This window comes from Cydia strobilella, chromosome 10, assembly GCF_947568885.1.
Source record: "Cydia strobilella chromosome 10, ilCydStro3.1, whole genome shotgun sequence".
NCBI lineage: Eukaryota > Metazoa > Arthropoda > Insecta > Lepidoptera > Tortricidae > Cydia > Cydia strobilella.
The window spans coordinates 13,545,299-13,564,822 of NC_086050.1; the positions used below are offsets into that span (position 1 = coordinate 13,545,299).

Here is a 19,524-nt window from a genome sequence, read left to right on the forward strand (position 1 = left end):
CGTGGCCACGCCCCATTGGCGGCGCGCAGGCATACCGTTGGTTTTTTAGTGGGTAGTGGCGCCTTTTGCCTAGTCCCACATAACCCGCACTTTCTCCCCCGAGGGTGTGGGTATGCATAAAGCATTTTTCCAACGAAAAAAAAAAACAAAACAAAACAAAAAAAAAAAGGTTAGAACTGCGACCTCCAAGAAAACGAACTGTTGCCAGAAGTGGGTTAGGTTAGGTTAGAATTGCGACCCCCAAGAAAACGAACTGTTGCTAGAAAAGTGGGTTAGGTTAGGTTAGAACTGCGACCCCCAAGAAAACGAACTGTTGCCAGAAAAGTGGAAATTAAAAAATTGGGATATTTAAAATAGGAATCACGTTAATTCGGAATAAGGGCAATTCCGAATTCGTGATTTTGAAAATCGTAAATGTTAAATTCGGTGTTTGCCACCATCGGAATTGTTATAGTCGGATGTAGTTCGGAATTAACAATATTCGGCTTTTTGGGTTTTCTGAAATATAAATCTTCGTGGTTTTCGAGAATAGGCAAAAGGTAGTAGCGACATCTGATCGAGAATCAAATTTTCGTGATTTTCTAGGCACTTTTTTTCCTTAAACTGTATCCATCTATTACGGAGTTATATCTATCTTTGGTGGTAGGTACCTAATTGTAAAATATTTTATCTGGACTACAGTCCTCTAGCGTATCCATCTGTCAACTTTACTTTAAGTTCTGTCTCCAGGGGACAGGGAGATAAATTAGGGGTGAATTAGCCGCTTACTGACACAGACCGAATTCCACGCAGGCGAAGCCGCGGGCACAGCTAGTTTAAAATAAATTATCTTACACCAATGCATGAAATAAAGCACCAAAAGATTAATAGAGAAACGTAGACAGCATTTATTTTTAGACACAATTTCTATTTTAAAACCCGTAAAAACTATAAAGAGTAGATAATTAGATTGTGACGTCACATGCTAGTGTTTCATATAAATTCCATAGTAGCAAAATCGTTTTGACAGTTCGAAAAAAGAAACTGATTTGACTAGTAGTCAAATACCCTATTGAAGTAGACTATACTTAATGACTATACAAAATACGGTTGCTGTTAGTGGAATACATCGCTTTAATATGTTAGTAGCCTTATCTCACCCGGTGTGAAAGTGAAGGGGTTCAGTCTCCCGCGACATGAATGGTGCAAGCTGAATAGAATGCGGACAGGGTTCGGCCGTACCGCACATTTTAAACATCTTTGTGGATGGATCGACTCGCCCAGATGCGACTGTGGCGCCGAGTCGCAGACTGTCCAACACATAGTCCAGGAGTGCCCCCTCAGAGCCTACCCCGGAAGCCCGATGACCTGTTCTCACTTACCCCTGACGCACCCCAATGGCTGAGAACCTTGGATATAAACCTGTGACATACCTGTTATATTTTCGATTTATTTGTGACTTTTTATGCCATTCGATTAAATAAATAAATCGCTTTAATTGTTATGCAGGTGACAGCAGCCGGTAAAGCGGTGTTGGTGACAGGCTGCGACAACGTCCTAGGCAACGCCGTGGCGAGAAGACTGGATGACCTGGGCTACCACGTGTTCGCCGGCTTCCAGAATAAGGCTGGGAACATCGACGCGGACATGCTGAAGGAAGACTGCTCCGGGCGGCTGCATACTCTGCAGTTGGACATCACTTCTGAGACCCAGGTATTTACCCGGGCCACCCACTAGCAATTGCAAACTTTGTTGTGAGATTCCAATTCTACCGCTTTCACTTTCACTTCGGCCTTCTACCTTACAAACTCTATAAAACTGGGGTTACTTTAAATCGCGGAGAAACACTGATCATCGATTTCTGAGAATTTTATGATATGGTTGGCAACCTTAACCAAATTTATGATAAAAGCATTCGGAAACCAATTCCTTATAACTACTCGTAGTTTAAAAATCGATGATCAAAGTTTACCCAGTTTACCGAAGTTTACATACTTGTTTCAATCCCCAAACTTACAATAACTTCTTTAGCAATCGCTTGAGATATGTAAGTAGTAGACTATAGCTTTTTAAACTTCTTGCGTTAGTGCAAACCTCTTCAATTAGAACAGGGTGAATTATGTACGCCAAATATACCTTCCCCAAACACGAAAAATCACGTTACAAGTAATCAATTCAGACTAAACTAAGCCTTTTCCTCAATTATAATCCTCATCGTCATAGCGCTATTACGGTCACAACCTAAACGCTAAGCTCTAAGTGAGCTATAACGTGCCTTCCAATTTGCGGAAGTGATCTCTTAATAAGCTTACTGCAAAATTGTATGTTACATATTTTTACTCTGGCCATGTTTGTTCTTTTGTGGCTCAAAGAGGGCCACAAACTTCTACTGACGTTGCTTAGCATAATAGTAGAAGACATAGACCGCGCCAAATTATGAGGATTCTTCAAAATTTTACAAATTTGATAAGTATAACTCTGGATATTTGTGCCATTTTCAACCAAAAGGGTACTTATTGTCGCTTGTCAGTAAGGCGCTATTTCCATATAGCTTCAATTAGAAATCAACCTTATCCACAAGCGACAATGTGGTACCTTTTGGTTGAAAACGTCACATTTTAATTAATAAAAGGAATTAGCGTCGGTGGTCTAGCGATTCGCACCAATGAGTTTCTTGAAACTTATTTAACTATCGCTTGTCGGTGAAGGAAAACATCGTGAAGAAATCGGTCTCGTTACAAAAGCCCAGTTTCCCCTTCAAATGGCAGGCACCTTTCAGAAAACTGAAAGGTAGTGCCTGTGTCAATTCTTGGGATTAGGTTGCCGAGCAGACCCCAGGCTCCTCAAGTGGCAGAATGCTGGGACAACGCTTAGCTAGGATGATGGTGAACTCCGGATATTCCAATTAAGAAGGGGGAATTTCCCCATATGATAAGACCATAGCGGAGTATAGACATAACTTAGCCGTGGTATGCCACTAGGGCTGCCTCACGTGATACAGATTTTCGTAACTTTCGGAGTGGAAAAATAAATTTGTTCAATTTGTTACATACATTTTCAATATGGACATTAAAGTTACAATGCTCATCCAAATGTATACCTAGAAACTTTGCGCTGTGATCTTTATCAACTTGTTCTCCGCTATATGTGATATCAAGTTCTTTAGGTTTGCTCTTTCTAGTAAATAATTGTACATGTTTAGTTTTAATAATGTTTATGGACAGGTTGTTGTTTCCTAGCCATTGTATAGTCTTTTGTAAGGTTTGCTTTATCTCTTGTTCATACGTCAGATCATTGATGCATGGTATAATAATCGATATGTCGTCAACGAATAAAACTGATGGATATCCTATAATTTTCAGAAGATTATTTATAGGTATATAGAAGGAAAAGAGCAACGGCACCAAGACCGGTAGCTTGAGGTATTTCTGTACACTGAGCTCTCTCACTTAGGTAAGATTTAATCCAGCAATGGATATTACCTCTCACGCCGTACAACTCTAATTTATCCTGTAGCCTCTTGTGACAAACCAGGGGCCCTATTCGAGATGCACAACTGTCAGTTTCGGCTTCAACATCAGTTCAACAGTGGAATGAATCATTTGTTCATCAACTGTGGAAAGTATCATTTGGTACGACCAAAAGTCATTCATTGAAAAAATTATGCAACAAAAATCAACTTTGTTTTCTTACTACTATACGGTTTAAAATGGTTTGGTTTCGTTGTCACCTAACCGTTGTCACCTGAAGTTCAACACGAAACGTCACTTAACGCATGTCGAATACCGCTCCTGGTCAAATGCTTTTGACATATCTAAGAAAAGAACGCTTACAAATTGACCTTGGTCTACATGAGAACATGAGGTATTACTTGTTTTAACAAAGAAAAAGCAGCAGTGGAGGTTGATTTGTGCTTTCTAAAACCATGTTGACAGTCAGTAAAAAGAGTGTACTTAATAGCAAAATTGGTAAGCCTTTCAAATATTACTTTTTCAAAGATCTTTGAAAGAACAGGTATAAGAGCAATGGGTCTGTACTTCAGTTTTCTTTCCTTCTTTGTATAGAGGTTCAATAACTGACTTTTTAAGTCCATCTGGGAAGAAACCTTGTACTATTGAAAGATTTATGATATATGACAAGGGGTTACATATTGATTTAGAGCAAGATTTCAGTATTTTCGAGTTATTTTTTGTCGTAACCCGCGGAAGTAGTATTTTGAAGCTTCATAATATATATTTGTTGTATCTTAATCTGACTTATAAATAAAATAAAATAAAATAAAATAAAATATCGTTTATTTCAAGCTATTATTAGCCCATAATACATTGAGACACACACAGTTATACACTTAAACGACACAATAGCATACTAAAGTAAGGCTGTGTTAAATATACATCACATTGCGTACGAGTATACATATTTTCTAAAATGTAGATCCCGAGAGAAAAATGGGGACTACTTTTGTATGGAAAAGTGGTTAGGTACGTGACGTCGTCTCCTTTCGTTTTTATACCTACGGTGAAGAAATTTCATAAAAGGAGGTACCTACCCTACGTGATCTTTTATAATATCTGTTACATAAAGACTGTTTGTAGAAATGCCATGACCCGTAATATCCACTAAATTAATTTACGAAAGTGATTTAGGTCAAAATTTAATTAATTTGAGATTTAAATTTTCATTAAGTTCATCAAATCGAACTGCTGGAATGAGTTTGGATAGTCAGTTATTAAGTTATAAGTATAACTTTTTGTTTATTGCAAAAATTATATATTTTTAATTAAGTAAGTAGGTACTTAAACATTATACATATTCGCAAAATACTAATTGAATTTTAATTGAAATTTAGATAAAATTTGTTTGCATTAGTGTCTCATTCACAACACTATAAAGTAATGCAAAAACCGGCCAAGTGCCAGTCGGACTCGCCCACCGAGGGTTCCGTACTTTTTAGTATTTGTTGTTATAGCGGCAACAGAAATAAATCTGTGAAAATTTCAACTGTCTAGCTGTCACGCTTCATAAGATACAGCCTTATGACAGACAGACGGACAGTGGAGTCTTCGTTATAGGGTCCCGTTTTTACCCTTTGGGTACGGAACCCTAAAAGGGTACTTTTAAGAGAATTTCAGTTTGTATATTTTACGAATTATTGGAGGGGTGACGCCGCTAGCGTCCTTGCGACCAGGCCTGAAGGGGGTGATTTGGGGGAATTCTTTTATATTTAAGGTTTAGTTTTAGGTTTTATTTTTAGCATAAGTTTAAATTGTACTTGGACTTTATTGTGAATGTGTTAAATGTAATGACTGTGTTAACACTGTCATTATTGGATACTTCATAATTATCAGCTATATCAACCTCCTCCCATAATACGGGACAACTTTAGACCCTACGCAAGCTTAATAAGGATCGGGGACTTCTCATACATCTTTTAATGTCTCCACAGATGTTACCGCAATATGTATTTTTTTTAAATTTTGAATTACTTTGATACAATTTTTACAAACCTCAAGATAATATTTGTTACAAATCTCAAGGTAGGCCTTAACTAATCAAAATTGCTACGCTCTTTTTAGGCTTCCGTACCCAAAAAACGGGACGCTATTACTAAGACTCCACTGTCCGTCTGTAGTACAGGTAAAATAAGACTAAATATGGCCATTTGGCGGCAAAATGTGTACATCCATGAAACTTTGTTTTTTATCTTTATCTTGGAACTAGAAATGAGGATCTGCTGAGTCCTATCAACATTTAGGGTTCTGACCCCCTTTTCGGGGGGTATGGTCAGGGGGTTCATTTAAAAAAATGCACAGTTTACAAACTGGGCATGTGAGGTGTCATTTTCGTGTATTTTTTTGCAATACGGCTGCAACACACTCCCGTAGGGCAGGATTTTTCTCGAGGATTTTGATGAGTTGTTTTTTACCTTTGCCGTAAACAGCGCTGGTTTATTATTTATAGTACTTGATAAATAAATAAATATTATAGGACATTACGAGTACTACACAAATTGACTAACTAACTTGCGTTTTGGGTACTTAGGCAGGGTTATATGATACCTATATAGATACTTAAAAATTCTATGTGTTGTACATGCTCGTGCTCATGCCACAAATTAATGAGTTGTGTAATTAAATAAAGTACGTTCTTTGTTTTGTAATTACACCATGATGTTGCACGCACCTTCTTCTTCCGCACGTCTTCGCTATTGTCTCGAAAAACAGCCTAAGGGATCTCACGGAGCACCTCAATACCAGGCATCACAAGATCCAGTTCACAGTGGAGGAAGAAAACGAAGGAAGCTGCCGTTTCTGGATGTCTTGGTTATGCGTAAACCTTGTGGGCGGATACAAACCACAGTGTATCGTAAACCAACACATACAGATCGATATCTGAGGGCAGATTCGCACCATCATCCGTGCCACTTTTCTTCTATGCCCAGAACACTGTTTAATCGGGCCTTGAACCTCTGTGATCCGCAGTACTTGGACTATGAACTGGGTCACGTGAGGCGTGTATTGGAATGTAATGGCTATAACTGGAGGCAGAGTTATCGTGTTGCGAACGCATCAGCGCGTCCCCGTTTAACTACGGCAGAGAGATTGCCCCTATACCTACCTTACATTAAGGGCGTGACGGATAAAATCGGACACTTATTACGCCGGAGATACTGCATTAAGACGATTTTCCGTCCTCATATGAAGCTAGGACAGGTGCTGCGTTCGCCAAAGGATAGGGAGCCTTTGAACAGTCCGGGTGTATACATGATTCCTTGCTCCTGTGGGAAAAACTACATAGGAGAGACGGGCCGAAACATTACCACCAGATTGTCCGAGCACATACGTAGTATGAAGAACAGGGATAGCCGGGGTTCTGCGGTGACGGAACACGTATTGGATTCGGATTCGACTCACTATATACGGTTCGATAAGGTAACCGTGCTGGCGAAAGAAAAGTTTGTGACTCAGCGAAAAGTACGGGAGGCTATCGAAATTGGTCGTCATCCGAATTTTAACCGTGATTGTGGTTGGTCAGTGCCTCCGAGCTGGAAAACTGTTTTGGGTACTACGTCGGTGGACAGTGTGGACGAACCATTAGCGAATGACGTAGTGAGTGTTGTGTGCAACCCACCATTTGACAATAATGCCGTAAACGAGGGTAGTTTCTCGCCCCCCCTGCCGCCACCGGTGCCGGTGAGAGCTGCGGCCCGCAGTCTGCGCCGGTCCGTCACCGTCGACGCAAGCTCCTGATGATGCTACTCGGTACGGAGTGAAACATGTCGAGCGTTTTCGACTTAAAACACGTGAGTGACCTGTTATCAATATATTTAATACTAGCTGTGCCCGCGGCTTCGCCTGCGTGGAATTCGGTCTGTTTCAGTAAGCGGCTAATTCACCCCTAATTTATCTCCCTGTCCCCTGGAGACAGAACTTAAAGTAAAGTTGACAGATGGATACGCTAGAGGACTGTAGTCCAGATAAAATATTTTACAATTAGGTACCTACCACCAAAGATAGATATAACTCCGTAATAGATGGATACAGTCTAAGGAAAAAACGTGCCTCGAAAATCACGAAAATTTGATTCTCGATCAGATGTCGCTACTACCTTTTGCCTACTCTCGTATAGAGGGCGTTGACGGTTTCGTTTGTTATTATCTAACAATTTTAACGCATATCAGTGAAAGAACATGGGTCAAAATAAAAAAATTATTAATGCAAATAAAAAAGATCATTTATCCATATTTAAATACATTTTATCGTATTTTAATAAATCTTCATTTTTAGCTTTAAAGTGTGTCGATAGATGGCAGTGAATTTACTGTGGTTACAAAATTTACTATGACAGTACCGTTCTATAATATTATATCCTCTTTGCTACCACTAAATAAAATTACACTACAAAATGAATATTTTTTTTTGCCCTTATTCAAATTATATTATTTTATTTCGAACGATACAGTACCATTTTTGTTTAACGTCCTTGACTGTACCTATGCAAATCGGGTACACTACATAATTCCGAAATTTTTTATTTCGAATTTTAGAATGTCGAATTTTATCATTCCGATTTTTAAATGCTCGACCCATCAAAATTCCGACTGTCATAATTACGAATGATGAAAATCACGAAGATTTATATTTCCGAAAACCCTAAAAGCCGAATATTGTAAATTCCGAACTACATAATTCCGACTATAACAATTCCGATGGTGGCAAACACCGAATTTAACATTTACGATTTTCAAAATCACGAATTCGGAATTGCCCTTATTCCGAATTAACGTGATTCCTATTTTAAATATCCCAATTTTTAAATTTCCACTTTTCTGGCAACAGTTCGTTTTCTTGGGGGTCGCAGTTCTAACCTAACCTAACCCACTTTTCTGGCAACAGTTCGTTTTCTTGGGGGTCGCAATTCTAACCTAACCTAACCCACTTCTGGCAACAGTTCGTTTTCTTTGGGGTCGCAGTTCTAACCTAACCTAACCCACTTCTAGCAACAGTTCAGGTTCGCAGGTTCGCAGTTCTGTCTAATTTATTTATGCCGAATTTTTATGCCAAACATATTTTATGCCGAATTTAACATGATGCGGCACGACAGGTACCCGTAATAATTACTAAAACGTGAGTCTTCATTTGAATATCACGGATTTCATTTTTCCGATCTTGTAAAAAACCGAATTTCTGAATACCGAATTATTTTATTTCCGATCGGACAATGATTTTTCAGAATTTAGGAATTCGGAAAAAAAAATATTTTCGGAAAAGTGTAAAATCGGAACTTTAAGCTTTCTATCAAGTGACAATCGGATTTTAAGTTTTCGGAAATAGCACATTCGTGATTTTATTCCATCGTGTTTTTAAAAATCGTAATTTTAATATTTCGGACTTATAAATAATCGGGATTATGAAAGGCGTGGTTATAAAAATCGGAAAAACATATTTCGGAATATTTGGGTGTTCCCATCAAAATCATGTCATCCAAATCGGTCCTCCAGTCAAATCAGTCAAATGACGCCGGCGGCGGGCAGCGTCTGCCCCTTTTTTTTTTTCGTTTGAAATGCATCTGCCCCTACGACTTGTTGATGGTCATAGCGAAGCAGACGCTCACGGGGACCTGTAGGCGCTTGAAGCGGAACGGGAAGTTGCTCGGAATGAGAAGGATACGCGGGATGAACACGGCTTCTCCGGCGCCACACTCCGTCAGGATCTGCGCCTACATATGTATTACGTACGATATATTTGGGATCACAATCGAACTCGCGCTGGCTTGCCGTTTCAGCCGAAAGCGAAGCGACCTGCCTGGCTAGAGCGCCACTGAGTCTCTCACCGTGGTTTTTCTCAGTCTCCTGAGACCGTGCCCCTTGTGGCCGCAATGCATTGCGAGACTTTTGCGAAAGATTCGATTTTTTTCGGCAAGGCATGGTAACGCGTTTAAGTCCCAAATCGTTTGACATTTACTGAAAAATGATTTTTTTAAAGTACCCACCTTCGTGACCATTATTAAGAGGAAAGGGCACGGCCGCTTCTCCATGCAAACGCAGTCTCCATTTTTTTGGTTAAAAACTACCCTATGTTCTTCCACGGGACTCAAACTATCTCTATACCAAATTTTATCTAAATCGGTTTAGCGGTTTAAGCGTAAAGAGAAATTAAAAAAAGTTTTTTCATATTTTTTGTGTTTTCACTCGGGAATGGTGTCATTTTGATATCATAAATGAATTCGGCATACCCGATTTATACAAAATCGATACCTAACTTGGCCTAGTAGCTAAAATGATATAGTTATCAAGATAAAGTTTTTAACCGCTTTTTCACCACCATGGGGGATGAATTTTTAAAAACGCTGAAAGTAATTTTCTTGCTTTTTAATATAATAACGTTTTGCAAAGTTTTAAGTTCCTAGCTTAAAATAAAATTTGCACCCCAAGACAAACTTTCATCCCCTTTTCAACCCCTTGAGGGGTTAAATTTCCAAAAACGTCAAAATTAGTTTTTTTGTAATCGTCTATCATACCTTTCTAAGAAGTTTCAAAGCATTTGTAATGGATTCAAACTTTCAACCCCCTTTTAACCCTGTTAGGGGACGAATTCTTGAAAACGCTAAAATCACTTTTCCTGTATTATAATAATATGCTCATTATACAAAGTTTCAAGTAACGCACTAAAAAAAAAATTGATCTCCATACAAACTTTCAACCTCTATTTCACCTCCTTAGGGGATGAATTTTCAAAAACGCTGAAATTAGTTTTCTTGTATTTCAATAATATATCTTCTTACGAAGTTTCAAATTGCTAGCTTAAAATAAATCTTGAACCCCATACAAACTTTCATCCCCTTTTTAACCCCCTTAGGGGTAAAATTTCTCAAATTTTTATAGCCTAAAACCTGGCCGTGGATTTTTTCGACAGATTAGTAAAGTTTGCATCAAAATCCGTTCAGCCGTTTTCATTTGTAGCGCGGTCAAATAAACAGACAAACAGATAAACAGACAAACAGATAAACAGACAAAAATTCTAAAAACTGTTGGAATGTGTTCTGTTATCGATTCTAAGTATCCCCAGGCAATTTTTTTTCGAATATCTTCCATGTACAGACTTTCGACCCTCTTCCGCTTTATTATATGTATAGATAGCTGTGCCCGCGGCTTCGCCTGCGTGGAATTCGGTCTGTTTCAGTAAGCGGCTAATTCACCCCTAATTTATCTCCCTGTCCCCTGGAGACAGAACTTAAAGTAAAGTTGACAGATGGATACGCTAGAGGACTGTAGTCCAGATAAAATATTTTACAATTAGGTACCTACCACCAAAGATAGATATAACTCCGTAATAGATGGATACAGTCTAAGGAAAAAACGTGCCTCGAAAATCACGAAAATTTGATTCTCGATCAGATGTCGCTACTACCTTTTGCCTACTCTCGTATAGAGGGCGTTGACGGTTTCGTTTGTTATTATCTAACAATTTTAACGCATATCAGTGAAAGAACATGGGTCAAAATAAAAAAATTATTAATGCAAATAAAAAAGATCATTTATCCATATTTAAATACATTTTATCGTATTTTAATAAATCTTCATTTTTAGCTTTAAAGTGTGTCGATAGATGGCAGTGAATTTACTGTGGTTACAAAATTTACTATGACAGTACCGTTCTATAATATTATATCCTCTTTGCTACCACTAAATAAAATTACACTACAAAATGAATATTTTTTTTTGCCCTTATTCAAATTATATTATTTTATTTCGAACGATACAGTACCATTTTTGTTTAACGTCCTTGACTGTACCTATGCAAATCGGGTACACTACATAATTCCGAAATTTTTTATTTCGAATTTTAGAATGTCGAATTTTATCATTCCGATTTTTAAATGCTCGACCCATCAAAATTCCGACTGTCATAATTACGAATGATGAAAATCACGAAGATTTATATTTCCGAAAACCCTAAAAGCCGAATATTGTAAATTCCGAACTACATAATTCCGACTATAACAATTCCGATGGTGGCAAACACCGAATTTAACATTTACGATTTTCAAAATCACGAATTCGGAATTGCCCTTATTCCGAATTAACGTGATTCCTATTTTAAATATCCCAATTTTTAAATTTCCACTTTTCTGGCAACAGTTCGTTTTCTTGGGGGTCGCAGTTCTAACCTAACCTAACCCACTTTTCTGGCAACAGTTCGTTTTCTTGGGGGTCGCAATTCTAACCTAACCTAACCCACTTCTGGCAACAGTTCGTTTTCTTTGGGGTCGCAGTTCTAACCTAACCTAACCCACTTCTAGCAACAGTTCAGGTTCGCAGGTTCGCAGTTCTGTCTAATTTATTTATGCCGAATTTTTATGCCAAACATATTTTATGCCGAATTTAACATGATGCGGCACGACAGGTACCCGTAATAATTACTAAAACGTGAGTCTTCATTTGAATATCACGGATTTCATTTTTCCGATCTTGTAAAAAACCGAATTTCTGAATACCGAATTATTTTATTTCCGATCGGACAATGATTTTTCAGAATTTAGGAATTCGGAAAAAAAAATATTTTCGGAAAAGTGTAAAATCGGAACTTTAAGCTTTCTATCAAGTGACAATCGGATTTTAAGTTTTCGGAAATAGCACATTCGTGATTTTATTCCATCGTGTTTTTAAAAATCGTAATTTTAATATTTCGGACTTATAAATAATCGGGATTATGAAAGGCGTGGTTATAAAAATCGGAAAAACATATTTCGGAATATTTGGGTGTTCCCATCAAAATCATGTCATCCAAATCGGTCCTCCAGTCAAATCAGTCAAATGACGCCGGCGGCGGGCAGCGTCTGCCCCTTTTTTTTTTTTCGTTTGAAATGCATCTGCCCCTACGACTTGTTGATGGTCATAGCGAAGCAGACGCTCACGGGGACCTGTAGGCGCTTGAAGCGGAACGGGAAGTTGCTCGGAATGAGAAGGATACGCGGGATGAACACGGCTTCTCCGGCGCCACACACCGTCAGGATCTGCGCCTACATATGTATTACGTACGATATATTTGGGATCACAATCGAACTCGCGCTGGCTTGCCGTTTCAGCCGAAAGCGAAGCGACCTGCCTGGCTAGAGCGCCACTGAGTCTCTCACCGTGGTTTTTCTCAGTCTCCTGAGACCGTGCCCCTTGTGGCCGCAATGCATTGCGAGACTTTTGCGAAAGATTCGATTTTTTTCGGCAAGGCATGGTAACGCGTTTAAGTCCCAAATCGTTTGACATTTACTGAAAAATGATTTTTTTAAAGTACCCACCTTCGTGACCATTATTAAGAGGAAAGGGCACGGCCGCTTCTCCATGCAAACGCAGTCTCCATTTTTTTGGTTAAAAACTACCCTATGTTCTTCCACGGGACTCAAACTATCTCTATACCAAATTTTATCTAAATCGGTTTAGCGGTTTAAGCGTAAAGAGAAATTAAAAAAAGTTTTTTCATATTTTTTGTGTTTTCACTCGGGAATGGTGTCATTTTGATATCATAAATGAATTCGGCATACCCGATTTATACAAAATCGATACTTTGGCCTAGTAGCTAAAATGATATAGTTATCAAGATAAAGTTTTTAACCGCTTTTTCACCACCATGGGGGATGAATTTTTAAAAACGCTGAAAGTAATTTTCTTGCTTTTTAATATAATAACGTTTTGCAAAGTTTTAAGTTCCTAGCTTAAAATAAAATTTGCACCCCAAGACAAACTTTCATCCCCTTTTCAACCCCTTGAGGGGTTAAATTTCCAAAAACGTCAAAATTAGTTTTTTTGTAATCGTCTATCATACCTTTCTAAGAAGTTTCAAAGCATTTGTAATGGATTCAAACTTTCAACCCCCTTTTAACCCTGTTAGGGGACGAATTCTTGAAAACGCTAAAATCACTTTTCCTGTATTATAATAATATGCTCATTATACAAAGTTTCAAGTAACGCACTCAAAAAAAAATTGATCTCCATACAAACTTTCAACCTCTATTTCACCTCCTTAGGGGATGAATTTTCAAAAACGCTGAAATTAGTTTTCTTGTATTTCAATAATATATCTTCTTACGAAGTTTCAAATTGCTAGCTTAAAATAAATCTTGAACCCCATACAAACTTTCATCCCCTTTTTAACCCCCTTAGGGGTAAAATTTCTCAAATTTTTATAGCCTAAAACCTGGCCGTGGATTTTTTCGACAGATTAGTAAAGTTTGCATCAAAATCCGTTCAGCCGTTTTCATTTGTAGCGCGGTCAAATAAACAGACAAACAGATAAACAGACAAACAGATAAACAGACAAAAATTCTAAAAACTGTTGGAATGTGTTCTGTTATCGATTCTAAGTATCCCCAGGCAATTTTTTTTCGAATATCTTCCATGTACAGACTTTCGACCCTCTTCCGCTTTATTATATGTATAGATGTCTGTGTCTCACGGAAGTTTTGTTATTAAAATACTTAGTATTAATAATACTGAATGGCGAATCTACATTTTATTAAGTTTATTGTGTAATTTTGTATACAACGCAGAGGCTTTGATCATCATAATTCTGCCTAGAGCGCGGCACAAATTTATCTCATTTAGTTGAAACCTTCTATCTTTGTGTTGGTTCTTTATTGTAATATACTAGATATTAAAGCGTTTCATCTGGCTTTGAACTTCTGTTAAATAACTGAGTTTACGCAAATGTCACAGAAATAGCTTGACTTATTTTAGCTTAATATTGTCTTCGGTTACCGCGATAGCTACTCATGAAATAAAACTATGAAACCCGTTGACCACGAACGCTGTATAGGGTTCCAAACGTCGGGATGTATTCTACCTAAATTCAATATACGCGATATAATCCGTTTTCATAGTTTTATTTTATTTTTGCTTTTTATATACTACTTGGTTTCTATTATAGTTAAATTACTTTTCGTATCATATTATCTTCAATAGGATTGAAATATTTTAAGAAATAGATTTAAAATAAACAGCAAAAGGTAAGTAAATAAGTAAATATTCTTTATTGGCACCACAAAGTAAAAAATACACAGAAAGCGAAATACAAGCTTAAGACTAGGTAACAACAGGCGATCTTATTGCTAAAAAGCGATTTGTTCCAGACAACCTCACAAAAAAAAACAAAGGCGACTCACAGAGAAAACATATATACATCGAGATAAAGATGGTTCCCTTACGATAGATTACGTAACACTCATGTGTTATAATGTAGGAAACAAGAATATAATCACATGAGGAATTTAATGTATTGATAAAATATAATAAAAAAGCTCTGAAAATGATTTTGCGTATTCATTATTTACAAAAGCCCTTATGTCATATCATAATATTCATAATACTTAATTCATTTGTGGAACTCATGTAGATAATCATTTATTATTGCATTTTGGAATTAAGGCAGTTACAAAATTTAAAAAAATCCTTGTCAGCTCATTAAACGAATATTGGTACCGCGTTCCTGATAAGTACAACCCGGTCACAATATCTGTGCACCTCGCTGGAATGTGGCGCCTCTCCCGCTTCCCCTGTCACCTCTCCGCGCACTCCCCGGTGCGACAGTACGGTTAGCATCTTCGTTGCCGCTACACCTCCACATTTCTCGAAAAAACTTTTTTTCACACCGTACCCAGACCGCCGATATGACGTCACGAGGTCAGGTGCACAGATATTGTGACCGGGTTGTAACTACGATCAACTTTAGCTTAGTCAAATTCCCTGTCCCTAATTCCGATTTGTTTAAATTGAGTTAGAAAGGCTGGTGTTATTATTTTACTCTTAACGCACCCTATGAGCGAAACCCCTGTTCTTCAGATTCTCTCCGCATCGCTGTATATCGTGGATCACCTACCAGAGGGCGCGCAGGGGCTGTGGGCGATCGTGAACTGCGAGTCGTGGTGCGCGCTTGGCGAGCTTGAGTGGGTGCCGTTCTCGGTCATTCGGCGCGCGATGGAGGTGAATTTGTTGGGTGAGTGAGCTACGCTAGGTGGTTGCTGTTGTGATTACGTACTGAGAGATGGCGCTAGTAACAATATTTTTACATTTTCATTGATATAAAAGCCCTGGTATGTATAAAGCACTGGTATGACCATCATACACTAACACATACGATCGGATTTTAAGGTTTAGTACGCTTTTCAATCTTAGCCATAAAGAAAGAGGTAATTTAATTTCATCAGACGTCATTCGTTTTTTCATACACATGCTTCACATTTTCTTCCACTTAGTAGCTGACGGAAAAAAGGTAAGTGGCTTCGCAACTGCGAAAACTTATGTATAATAAATTTTAAAGCCACTGCGTTAAAACCATCATTGCGTTAAAATAATGTGCGAAAAACGTAAATATTACAAAATAAACTACTCGGCACAGTAAAAGCCCGTCTTTTACCCGCCAGAATGTCATCAATCTAATTTAATTTTCCTCATAATTTCCCAACCAGCGGTGTTGACATCGCACGCACGATTTTGTAATCGCAGCCAAGAATTAAAATATGATTAGATCTGAACACGCTACAGCGATTACAAATCCGCGATCCACGATCTAGCAATTTTATTCTTCAGGATTAGTTGACAATCTTCGTTCTTTTTATTTTTGCATATTTCATTTATTTTAATAACAAACAACTTAGATCTATTATTATATTACAGTATCCCAATGGAATAGTGTATAGCCTAAAATCTCGTGTTAAAACTTTCAATATAAATGAGTTCTATAGGGCCCTCCGCACTCATGCGCGAATCACGGCGCGAAGCCGCGAACGTAAGTGTGGCGTCTATTTAGCAGATTGTTCACGCCTTCGCGCCTTGTTCCTCATTTTTTGTCGGTTTTTTGGCCTCGTCAAAAGAGACGCGAAGCGCGAACTTGCACGACTCTACATTACAAACTATTTTGGCTCATCTGTGGCAAGATAAATATTAATTATATTATATTAATCGGCTACGGTTTTACAACAAAACAAAATGGAAAAATAGCTACTAGCTACGTAGATGTAGATGTAGTGCAGGGACGCCCGGCCGGAAGCAAGCGGGCTGTCGATCACGTGTCGCGTTCATTCAGCCCAGTTCCCTGAAGTTGGAGCTGCAGGTTACTGTTCCCACACTATTCTCCTCATATCTTCTTGTTTTCCTGCAGGACAGAAGGACAAGGACGTTTCCTTTCAGTGTGTCACTACCGAATGTATTATATCGCGGTGCCGCATACATAATACATTCTGCTAATAAGTGTAAGCCTTACTACAATACGGACAGGAGGCGTCTCTACTGATTCCAATTATGCTACAGCACGTATGATGCCGTAGATAAAAATGACAGTTAAACTCGATCAGCTGATGCTTTTCCGCCATCTTGGCGTGAACCAAGCGGCGAAATCGCCGTGAAGTTGTGCGAGTGTGGAGTCATACCTCAACGTCGCGATATGTTCTCTTCGCGAAGTCGCGCCGCGATTCACGCACATAGTCTGGAGGGGCTTATGATTTATATTGCTGGTGTTTAATTTTAAAACAATATGGTTGACTGCTGTTTAATGTTGCGTGTAAAATTAAATGTTATTTGAACTGTCTGCGTGTTATAGATGATGATGTCACGATCGGTTTCGATTCTCGAAAACGACTGCTTAACTTTTATGACAATATACACGGTGGCTAAAAAATAAGTGCATTCCCGTTGCCAGGGAGGTTTTGGGATTATACTGAGCAACTTTTACTATGGGACCAACCCCGAAATAGCGAAAAAAAATTTAGCTGTTTCATACATTTTGGCTGGTCCATTTTCTATCGAAGGGTAAATTTTTCTTCGCGATTTCGGGGTTGGTCCCATAGCAAAAGTTGCTCAGTATAATCCCAAAACCTCCCTGGCAACGGGAATGCAATTATTTTTAGCCACCCTGTATACGACGCGCGACGCGCTCGGATCGCGCCCTCGGATAAGTGATTGTAAGATTTTACCAAATATTCATTCCTTCCAGGTCCGTCCCGCCTGGTGCAGGTGATGCTGCCGCTGGTGCGGCGCGCGCGCGGGCGCGTGGTGCTGGCGTCATCGATCCTGACGCACGTGGCGGCGCCGGTGCGCGGCGTGCACGCCGCCTCGCTCGCCGCGCTCGACGCGCTGGCCTCCTGCCTCCGCCGTGAGCTCAAGCCGCGCGGAGTGGACGTGGTCAGTTCATACAGCTACTATGAGAGCGTTTCTAAACTATAAGTCTACCGTTTAACTCAGGCGATCGGCAAGAAGTTATTGTGGCCAGCTACTTTTTAGATTGGTTGAAGGCTTGGCTGCGTGAAGCTCATTTGAATAATGTTAAGCGAGTAAGAATTATGCAGTTTGTAAACTAGTCCCAAAACAGCTACTAGAAAATTATACAGCTTCGAGTTATTTCGTAGTTGACATCTAGCGTCAAGTAGTGGATTTATCAGTACCGCTACTTGACACCAGATGTCACAAGTGTTAACGAAAAATGTACTGTTAAAACAATTTACAACCAATATTACAAGCAGAAGGAGTTGAAAATAGAGTAATATTAGCTGAAAATTGTTAAGCATTAGACTTTTCGTTCGTCGCGACATCTATTTTGTCAACTAGACTACGAAATAACTCGCGTTTTGGTGAGAAAACTGATGTATAGAGTTTACTATTCTTTCCTTACTTAATTATCTATGCTCCGGCCAAGACTTTTCTTTGTGAGGTGAAAATAGCCTTTCAAAGCATTTCACGGCGTCCCCCGGGCAATAACGCGACAGTTGCACTCGTTGCTATGTTTCACTATATAAAGTATCTTCATGCTTTTACCTGACAATATTAATATCACTGAACCGCAAGAGCTGACCCTAGTCCCTAAGGTGTTCTAGTGTTCTAAGGTGCAAACAAAGTTTAAATCGATATTCTGAAATAGAGCGCTCGACCGAGAGAGTTTATTTTTTGTTTCTATTTTATGCACCTCGAGACACCGGTAGAGAAAATTGCACTATTTTGAAATGTCTCACTTGGGATGGAAAACACGGTTGTGAATAAAATAGGAGAGCGTAAACAATTCCTGTTGTGCATTGCAAAGGGTTTAGTTTAGACCATGAGTTTCCAAATGGGCAGGTTTTTTTTAATAATACCTAGTTTAATAGTACCCTACCTATTTAAAAAAATATTAAGCCTCGTATAAGTATCAATCTACGGAATCTAACGTCTAACCTTATTTTATTAAACACGTTTAAAAAGATGAGTGCTTAAGTAATTCCTACTAATATTACACCTACGTAGTAATATTATAAATGCGAAAGTAACTGTCAGTCAGTCTGTCTATCTATTACATCTTCAAGCTTATTTATTTTATTTATTTATTAGGAAAACATACAGCACATAATAATACAATAAGGTAAAAGATATAATTAGAACATAGGCCAAAAGAGTTTCCACTTATAGTTAATACAAAATTCCTTTGCTCAAAAAAAAAGATTTTTTAAATGAAATTTGGTATGGAGATAGTTTGAGGCCCGAGGTAGAGATAGGTTAGTTTTTATCAATCATCATCAACATTATCCCACGCCGACGAAGTCGCGGGTAGAAGCTAGTACAGTCGCCATCAGTTACATCGGAGCGGCCGAGGTGCTCAAAAATATCTAAACACGCACTTAACGCCTTGACAATAGAGGCGTGTTCAGATATTTGTGAGCACCTCGGCCGCTCCGATATATCTGATGGCGACTGTACCTAAATAAAGAAAATGGCAAAGGAGTAAGTCAATAGTACATTATTGTCGAGGCTCGGAAGTAGCTACTTGCTGGCTGAGGATTCGTTTTAAACGGACGACCTTGGGAGTCCGTTTAATTGAATCCGAAGCCAGCAAGTAGCCTTCCAGGCGATTCATACATAGTGCTTCTCTCATAAATGGCGCAATAAATGCAAATATAATAGAAATATTTTACAGAAGCAACGTTCTTATGTATATATTTTCACAGAAAAAACTAAAAAGATTTGCTTTGTCGCCGTTTTATTTTTTAAATTAAAAATGGAAGTGTATTTTTCTGCTGAAAATACGCCAACCT

General features: G+C 38.6%; 2 protein-coding genes across 2 annotated transcripts in view; one reads left to right on the plus strand and one right to left on the minus strand.

Annotated features, from left to right (window-relative positions):
* LOC134744616 (spondin-1-like) overlaps positions 1–19,524 on the minus strand; it is a 313,657-nt gene that overhangs the window by 141,349 nt on the left and 152,784 nt on the right. The window lies entirely within an intron of this gene.
* The window catches only part of LOC134744626 (D-beta-hydroxybutyrate dehydrogenase, mitochondrial), a 93,519-nt gene that overhangs the window by 58,177 nt on the left and 15,818 nt on the right, over positions 1–19,524 (plus strand). The window contains exons 4-6 of the mRNA XM_063678507.1: positions 1,489–1,692; positions 15,311–15,464; positions 17,460–17,647. Coding sequence (XP_063534577.1) covers positions 1,489–1,692; positions 15,311–15,464; positions 17,460–17,647 — 546 coding nt within the window. The remainder of the gene's footprint in view (positions 1–1,488; positions 1,693–15,310; positions 15,465–17,459; positions 17,648–19,524) is intronic.